This window comes from Erythrolamprus reginae, chromosome 4 (assembly GCF_031021105.1).
Source record: "Erythrolamprus reginae isolate rEryReg1 chromosome 4, rEryReg1.hap1, whole genome shotgun sequence".
In the NCBI taxonomy this organism is placed as follows: Eukaryota; Metazoa; Chordata; class Lepidosauria; order Squamata; family Dipsadidae; genus Erythrolamprus; species Erythrolamprus reginae.
Window position 1 is genome coordinate 4,824,855 of NC_091953.1, and position 9,167 is coordinate 4,834,021.

A 9,167-nucleotide genomic window follows, 5' to 3' on the forward strand; every position below is an offset into this window, starting at 1 on the left:
GTTGACGACAGATATGCAATGTGGGTTCCATACAGGCGAGCTGTATTCTAGGATTGGTCTGACAAATGTTTTGTAAGCTCTTGTTAGCAGTTCACAATTACCAGAGAAGAAGCCCAAAAAGCTTCTAGAGTTGTTAACCTGATCCTACGCAGCTTCTGCTCAGGCAATCTCACACTACTCACAAGAGCCTACAAAACTTTTGCCAGACCCATCCTTGAATACAGCTCATCTATCTTATATATTCTCTTCCTTTCATATATCCTCTCCTCTAAGTTCACTTTTACCCTTATATATATTACCACATGTCTATTTTTCTGCCTATGTATTTGTGTATTGGACAAACAAACAAACAAACAAACAAATAAATAAATAAAGCTGCGAAGGATTAGGTTAACAACTCTTAAAGCCTTTTTGGCAATGCTGTTGCAGTGGGCTGTAGGACTTAGGTCATTGGATATGATTACTCCAAGGTCTTTGACAGATTGAGGGTTATCAATAAGTTCAATTCCTCCAGGTTTATATTTAATTTGCACTGAAAGATGTTGAAACAAAATGCATACGCCACGCCATAAGTGCACTGATGTGCCTAACGTCCCCTGTCCAATTACCTTTCCTTTTCTCATATATCCTTTATATTCTCTCCTTCTCATCCACTCCTCTTCTTTTTTACTTACTATCCCTATATATACTACTTAATGTCTATTTCATTCCATATGTATTGTATATTGGACAAAGAATAAATAAATAAATAAGTGTGGTAGTAAAAATTTTGGTAACCCATCACTGACTGGAGATCTAGTGTGGCCCGTATCGGTAGCAACCTGCTACTAATCATGTGAGTCAGTGGAAATGGCCAATTTAGCAATATCAAACAATACACAAATTAAACTTTAATTTATTATATTCCTGGGGGGTGGAAAGTTAGTGAAGGAATGTGGCTGCCTGGGGGGTTGAGGGACTTGTGTGTATGTGTGTGTGTGTGTGTGCGTGTGTATACGCCCTCCGTCCCTCCTTCTCTATCTATCGCCTCTTTTGGCCTCCTCAGCCTCCAAAACCATTCTGCCACCCCCAAACAGGCTTGGTTTTGGCCTCCTGAGCAGGGGTAAAATCCAGTAGGTTCCAACAGGTTCTGGAGAACCGGTAGCAGAACTTTTGAGTAGTTCAGAGAACCGGCAAATAACTACTCCTCTGACTGCCCCCCCCCCATCTTTCCTCTGCCTCCCGAGTCCCAGCTGATTGGGAGGAAATGGGGATTTTGCAGTATCCTTCCCCTGCCATGCCCACCAAGCTACGCCACACCCACAGAACTAGTAGTAAACCAGTAGTAAACTAGTAGTAAAAATGGATTTCGCTACTGCTCCTGAGGCCTCTGCATGCCCCGTTTTTGGATTTGTCTATTTGGAAGTCATCGGAAAGCCAAGTAGGAGTTGAAAGAGATTTTTCTCTACAAGTTTAAAAAAATAAACAACCTTTGTAGATATTAGCTAATTTGCAAATTTTGCAACCAGGCAAAACACTGAACTCTGGGAAAAATAAAAAGCACGAGCCAATATCAGGAATGAATTTTACCCATGTAGTTTTTTATTCACATTAATAAACTCCTGTTAAATTACGTACAAAAAAAAAAAGAAGTACAGTAGTAGCATAAATATCATTTTGAAAATGATTTTCAAACAGTGGTTAAGTTCAGCCCCACCCTGATAGGGTGCCTGGGCTGATTCAAAAGGTACACAAACCCGGAATATTTCATCTGTGAATAATAACTTAATCTTCTTTTTTTCCCCTCGAAGTAAGTTCATAACCATAAATATATATTTTTTAATGTTTTTGGGGTATTTCAAGACACGGTTCGCTGGCGACGAAGTTCTGTCATTCGCTTGGAGCAAAGCCTTAAAACTTTTTCTGGAAATCGTAGAGGTTGGTGGCTCCGTAAAAATGTTCTATGGAGCAGTTTTTGAGAAGGCTTCGGTGGTTTTCAGGCAACAAAAGCAGAGCAAACCTATGAAATAAATCAGAAAAAAAAAAGGTTTGTCAGCAATCTCTACCAGAGAGCATGAAGTCCTAGCGGGTCTTCAAGGATATCCGAGTTTCTTTAAGTAGCAAATCAGGGTGCAAAATGCTAGGGATGTTTTCCTACTCTGTTCACTCCTGCCCAGTCTTCCCCTACATGTATTTGAAATGAGGGTGCTGATAATTAGGGATTAAATCATGATTGCGAGGACGTATTCTAAGTGTAGTGAGGTTAACCATGTTTTGGTGTGATTTCTTGCACGGTGGCAGGGTTCATACACCACAGGAAGCTCTGTATATGGGCAGCATGTCAGATTATATGGTCTTTGTGAGAATACCAGTAGAGAGAGAAAAAGAGGGAGGGAGGGAGGAAGTATGGAAGAAAGAAAGGAGAGGAAGGAAGGAAGGAAGGAGGGAAGGAAAGAAGGAAGGAGGGAAGGAGGGAAGGAAGGAAAGGGAGGGAGGGAGGGAAGGAAGGAGGGAAAGAAGGAAAGTAGGAAGTAGGAGGAAAGAAAGGGAAGGGAAGGGAGGAAATATGGAAGGAAGAAAGGAGGGATGGAAGGAAGGAAGGGGAGTGAGGAAAGATGGAGGGAAGGAAAGGAAGGAAGCAAGGAAAGAAGGAAGAATGGAAAGTGAAGGAAAGAAAGAAAAGAAGGAAGGAATGTTGGAAAGAGAATGAAAGGAAGGAAGGAGGGAAGGGAAGGAAGAATGAAAGGAAGGAAGGAAGGAAGAGGAAGGAAGGAAGGAAGGAGAAGGAAGGAAGGAAGGAAAGAAGGAAGAATGGAAAGTGAAGGAAAGAAAGAAAAGAAGGAAGGAAGGAATGTTGGAAAGAGAATGAAAGGAAGGAAGAATGGGAGGGAAGGAAGGAAAAGGAAGGAAAGGAGGAAAAGAAAGGAAGAATGGGAGGGAAGGGAGGAGGGAAGGAGGAGTTGGGAAAGAGATAGGGAGGAAAGAAGGAAAGGTGAGAGAAAAAAGAAGGAAAGGAAAAAGAAAGAGAAAAGAAGATCAAACAAAAAGCTTAAGTGAAATAATATAGCAAACGTAAATTGCTGGGGATGGTTTTGAATTAGGCTAGACAGATCTAAACAATTGCAATTATTTCCAATTATTGTGAATGCTCCAACACTGGAAGTTTTTAAGAAGATGTTGGATAACCATCTGTCTGAAGTAGTGTAGAGTTTCCTGCCCAAGCAGGGGTTGGACTAGAAGACCTCCAAGCTCCCTTCCAACTCTGTTGTTGTTAAAATTATTATTATTATTATTAAAATCATCATCATTATTATTACCTTACCTTTGACTGCTTGCCTCCACAACTTAGCTGCGGTTCATCCGTTCCATAATTTCGTTGTATTTGGCAGTGACTGCTTGGGCTCGTTGGGTCAAGTGATGGAGGATACGGTACAGACTGGACAAGTGGTAGTAAAAGTTGTCTTCCAGGCTCTCCTTATCGATCTTCTCCTTCGCCTCTGGAACCACAGGTAGCGTTTCTTCCCTCGTAGACAAGGCCCTACTGCTTTCCAACATTCCCTTGCCGGATTTCAGCAGCATAAAATGCTCAAACAAGTCTTTGTCGGCCCCGAAGTCGTCTTCTAAGGAGACCTCGCGGAGGAGGCTGGGGAACATCACCGTCTGTTCCATCTTCTGGATAGCCGAGACGTACTTCTCCATGGCTGAAGGACAGAGAATTTCTGGGAGTTGGAAGTCAGCAGGCATCTCAAAGTCCTTTTGTTTGTCCACCAAGCTGGGAGACCGGCAAGGAGTGAAGGGTGGATGAGGCTTGGGACAGTGTGTGGAGGACCATTTATGGGCGAAGCTTGGGAGGAAAATCAGACCCCGTCGGCGTGATCGAGATGCCAACGGGGTCTGATCGTTGGACACGCCTCGTTCCATCAAAGGACACACCTCGTTTTCCAGCCAATCTGTTTGTTCTCCACATGGACCTTAACTCTGCAGTTGGCAGTGTTGGGTTTATTGACACGTTGTCAGACTTCCAAATTGGCCTTCTCCCAGAGATTTGACACACACACACCCTCAGGGGACCTGTGGGGCCATGGTTGACAGTCGGGCTGATTGGAAAAGGCCCAATGGAAAACTTTTAAGGTTGAGAAACACCGAAGGACTTCAACAGGAGCCTTATGAACACGGAGTCTCCAAAAAGGACACAAAAATCATGCATGGTGATAGGGGACCTCAATGCTCATGGATGTCATAATAATATTGAATTTTAACAGCTACCCTGGCCCATGAGTGAATGGCACGCAGGTGGTTGGTTTTTTAAATGAATTAGGGGGTTTAGAACATAATTTTTGTTAGATTTTTAACGTAAATTTAGATTTGATGTTGTTATTATTGTAAATGTTACATTTCTTACATATGTTGTATTTATCTTTTTAATTTTAATTTAATTTAATTTAATTTAATTTAATTTAATTTATTCATTTATTTATTGGATTTGTATGCCGCCCCTCTCCGTGGACTCGGGCCAGCTAACAACATTGGTAAAAACAGCATGTGACAATCTAATACTAAAACAGTTTAAAAACCCTTGTTATAAAAACCAATCATACATACAAACATACCATGCATAAATTGTAGAAGCCTAGGGGGAAAGAATATCTTAGTTCCCCCATGCCTGACGACAAAGGTGGGTTTTAAGGAGCTTACGAAAGGCGAGGAGGGTGGGGGCAATTCTGATCTCTGGAGGGAGTTGGTTCCAGAGGGTCGGGGCCGCCACAGAGAAGGCTCTTCCCCTGGGTCCCGCCAAACAATATTGTTTAGTTCATGGGACCTGGAGAAGGCCCACTCTGTGGGGCATAACTGGTCGCTGTGATTCGTGCGGCAGAAGGCGGTCCCGGAGATAATCTGGTCCGGTGCCATGAAGGGCTTTATAGGTCATAACCAATAAGCCGCCCTGAGTCTCAGGAGAAAGGCGGCATGGAAATCTAATAAGTAAGTTAAGTAAGTAAGTAAGTAAGTAAGTAAGTAAGTAAGTAAGTAAGTAAGTAAGTAAGTAAGTAAGTAAGTAGGAAAGTAAGTGTTGGAGCTAAGAATAGGATGGCCAGATAAATAAATATAGTGATCCTTCTCCTTCCTCCCTTCCCTCTTTCCCGCCAGATTCACTTACTGACGGGTCAACAACTGATCGACTGCAGTGGTTTGCTTAACAATGAGCCGGGGTGGCGCAGCAGGTAGAGTGCTGTACTGCAGGCCACTGAAGCTGACTTGTAGATCTGAAGGTCAGCGGTTCAAATCTCATCACCGGCTCAAGGTTGACTCAGCCTTCCATCCTTCCGAGGTGGGTAAAATGAGGACCCAGATTTTGGGGGCAATAGCCTAGCTCTGTTAAAAAGTGCTATTGCTAACATGTTGTAAGCCGCCCTGAGTCTAAGGAGAAGGGCGGCATAAAAATCGAATGAATAAATAAATAAATAAATAAATAAATTATGGCATGAAAGGCTGTAAAACGGGGCAAGATTCACCTCATAAATGTCTTAACAACAGAAACTTTGGCCTCAACTATGGTCGGAATTGAGCTACATATGGAGTGTAGGACTGCAAAGCTCCTGATGACCTCTAGAGCAGTGATTTTCAACCTTTTTTGAGCCGCGGCACATTTTTTTCATTTACGAAACCCTGGGGCACATGGAGCGGGGGGGGGGGGGGCTAAAAAAAGTTTGAACAAAAAAATTCTCTCTTTCTTCCTCCACTTCGCTCTATTTCTTTCTCCCTCCCTCTTTCTCTCCCTTCCTTCCTCTTTCTTTCTCTCTCTCCATCCCTCTTTTTTTCTCTTCCTTCCTTCCTCTCTTTTTTGCTCTCTTTCTCCCTCCCTCCCTACGTACCTCTATGTCTTTCTCTCTCTCTCCTTCCCTCCCTCCCTCTCTCTCTTGCTTTCTTTCTCTCTTGTTCTCTTTCTCTCTCTCTTGCTCTTTCTCTCTCTTGCTTTCTTTCTCTCTCTTGCTTTCTCTCTCTCTTGCTTTCTTTCTCTCTGAGCTTCGCGGCACACCTGACCATGTCTCGCGGCACACTAGTGTGCCACGGCACACTGGTTGAAAAACACTGCTCTAGAGGGTCGTATCAAGCGAGAATTGCCTCTGTCTCCTTGGCGCCCTCTGCTGGCAATCCAGGTTTCAGCAGCCAGATATGTGGAGGAAAATGACTCCCTCTCTCCCTTCCCTCCCCCTTCTCTCTCTCTCTCTCCCTCGATCCTGCAAAAGCTGGTTTAGACTCTGGACCGAATCCTCTTTTGCAATTCCATTACTTCACTTCGGTTCCAGTTTTGCAGCCTCATCCCCAAGTTTCGTCATCCAGCTAAATCAGGCCCTGGATTTCTGCCCTCAAACCTTGTCCAGGTGGGTTTGTCTTCATTTGGAAGGGACACAAAGGCTGCAAGAAAGTACACTTGCCATGAAATAGCCACATTTTAGTGGCGTGGCCGTTGCAACAGAGGTCGGTGTCCTTTTCGGACAGTGAGAACAATCGACCCAGAAGTTGCTTTGGAAGATGTGGGAATTTCATCACTGGAAGCTTTAAAGAAGAGACTGGGCTGACATCTGTCAGAAATGGTGTATGCCCAACAATGGAAAATAGATAAAGCACCAGAAGAAAATATAGTAATTAAAAAAATATTGGACTGTGCGGAAATGGACAGATTATCAAAAAAATTATTTATTTATTTATTTATTTATTTATTTATTCATTCATTCATTCATTCATTCATTCATTCATTTATTGGATTTGTATGCCTCCCCTCTCCGGAGACTCGGGGTGGCTAACAGCAACAATAAAACAGTGTACAATAGTAATCTAATACTAAAAATGATTTAAAAACCCATTAATATAAAAAACCAAACATACATACTATGCATAGAATTGTGAAGGCCTAGGGGGAAAGAGGATCTCAATTCCCCCATGACTGACGGCAGAGGTGGGTTTTAAGTAGCTTACGAAAGGCAAGGAGGGTGGGGGCAATTCTAATCTTCCGGGGGAGTTGGTTCCAGAGGGCCGGGGCCGCCACAGAGAAGGCTCTTCCCCTGGGTCCCGCCAAGCGGCATTGTTCAGTTGACGGGACCCGGAGAAGGCCAACTCTGTGGGACCTAACTGGTCGCTGGGATTCGTGCAGCAGAAGGCGGTCCCTGAGATAATCTGGTCCGGTGCCATGAATTAGAGGGAAAGGAAGATTCATATTATTCTAAAATAGGGGCAAAATTCTACGACTGGTTGAAGGAAAGAACAGCGAAGAATTAAATAAAAATTCAAGCAAAGCAACACGTCAAATAAAAGAATTAAAGAACCAATATTATGTAAAAAGAAGCAAAATTCTCTGATTGAACACAAAAAAAAGTGGGGCAACTCTCATTTCCCAAATGTTGTATGTATATGTTTTGTGTATGTCTTTTTCTTTTCTTTCTGTTATAATTGAAAAAAATAAATTTTACCAAAAAAAGAGAGGAAGAAATGGTGTAGGGCGGTGATGACGAACCTTTTTTGGTTCGCGTGCCAAAAGGGGTGGGTGTGTCAGCATGCATGCACAGCCCCTGTGCTGCCCCCCCGCGCATGCGCATAGGCTTTACTAAAGCCTGATAGGTGAAAAAGAATTCCCAAATGAGCAAACAGGAAGTTTGGAAAAACGAACTTCCGGTTTGCCCGTTGTGCTGTTTTTTGCACTCAGGAGGGTTCAAGGAAGCTTCCTGAAGTTCCAAAAGGCAAAAAACAGCACAACGGGCAAACCGGAAGTTCGGAAAACACACTTCCTGTTTGCCCATTCTGCTGTTTATTGCCCTTCGGGGCTTGAGGAAGCTTCCCTGAACCCTTTGCGGTGTAAAAAACAGCACAGCGGTAAACGGAATTTTGGAAAACACACTTCCTGTTTGCTCATTCTGCTGTTTATTGCACTTTGGGGCTTTCCTTCCTTTTTTCTCCGCCTTCCCTTCCTTCTTTCCTTCCTCCCTTCTTTCTCTCCCTCCCACCTTCTTTAACTTTTTTCTCCTCCTTCCCGTTCTTCCCCTTCTCCCCCTACCCTCCCTCCCTCCCTCCTTCATTCATTCATTCATTCATTCATTCATTCTTTCTTGTCCTTCCTTCCTTCCTCTGGTGTTGCTACATTCATTCATTTCTCTTATACTGTTAAATACCCACCAGTCTAGCAAGCATCCAAAATTTGATCAGGTAACCATAGCAATGCTGCTATGGTCGTTGTGTGAAAAGAGGTCATCAATTCCTTTTTTCAATGTTGTTCCAACTTTGAACGGTCATTAAATGTTTGGAACCCATATCGCATCTCAGACATTAACACCCTTGAAAATGTCCAAAGATACTTCACCAGAAGAGCCCTTCACTCCTCCACTCGAAACAGAATACCCTATGAGACTAGACTTTCAATCCTGGGCCTAGAAAGTTTAGAACTAAGACGCCTTAAACAAGATCTAAGTATTGCCCACAAGATCATATGCTGCAACGTCCTGCCTGTCGGCGACTACTTCAGCTTCAACCACAACAACACAAGAGCACACAACAGATTTAAACTTAATATTAACCGCTTCAAACTTGACTGTAAAAAATATGACTTCAGTAACCGAGTTGTCGAAGTGTGGAACTCATTACTGGACTCCATAGTGTCATCTCCAAACCCCCAACACTTTACCCTTAGATTATCTACGGTTGACCTATCCAGATTCCGAAGAGGTCAGTAAGGGGCGAGTACAAGTGCACTAGAGTGCCTTCCGTCCCCTGTCCTATTGCTCTCCTATTTCTCCTATACCTTTCTTCTATTCCTATATCTCTTCTTCTATTCTTTCATTGATATGTTCTATTACTATATCTTCTTTTCTATTCTTTCATAGATATATTTTACTATGAGTATCTCCTCTATAACCTTCATCATGTATTTTATTATGTGTATATAGATATATACCCACTAAAACCCTCATTGTGTATCGGACAAAATAAATAAATAAATAATAAATAAATGGTCGTAAATCTAGGATTATTATCTGTATTTGAAAATCCAAAGGTGGCCCAGAGCCCCGCCTCCCAACCCATCTGAGTCCCACCTCCCAACCAATCAGAGCTTCACTTGCCAGCCAATCAGAGTCTAGCCTTCCAGCCATCGAAGCTCTGCGGTGGGGAGGAACCAGCGTCGACGTGACCCCAACCCCTGC

At 43.0% G+C, this 9,167-nt stretch overlaps 1 protein-coding gene across 1 annotated transcript; it reads right to left on the reverse strand.

Annotated features, from left to right (window-relative positions):
- Positions 1-1,559: 1,559 nt before the first annotated feature.
- On the reverse strand, positions 1,560-3,830 carry LOC139167196 (thyroid hormone-inducible hepatic protein-like). Its single transcript, XM_070751623.1, has 2 exons — positions 3,302-3,830; positions 1,560-1,999 (listed from the first exon to the last, which is right to left on the reverse strand). Exon 1 carries the CDS (start codon positions 3,721-3,723, stop codon positions 3,325-3,327), a length of 399 nt encoding a protein of 132 aa, XP_070607724.1. The 5' UTR covers positions 3,724-3,830; the 3' UTR covers positions 1,560-1,999; positions 3,302-3,324.
- Positions 3,831-9,167: the final 5,337 nt, after the last annotated feature.

Excerpts from the sequence above, each read along its gene's own strand:
- LOC139167196 (XM_070751623.1), bottom strand. The coding sequence starts at position 3,723 with ATGCCTGCTGACTTCCAACTCCCAGAAATTCTCTGTCCTTCAGCCATG.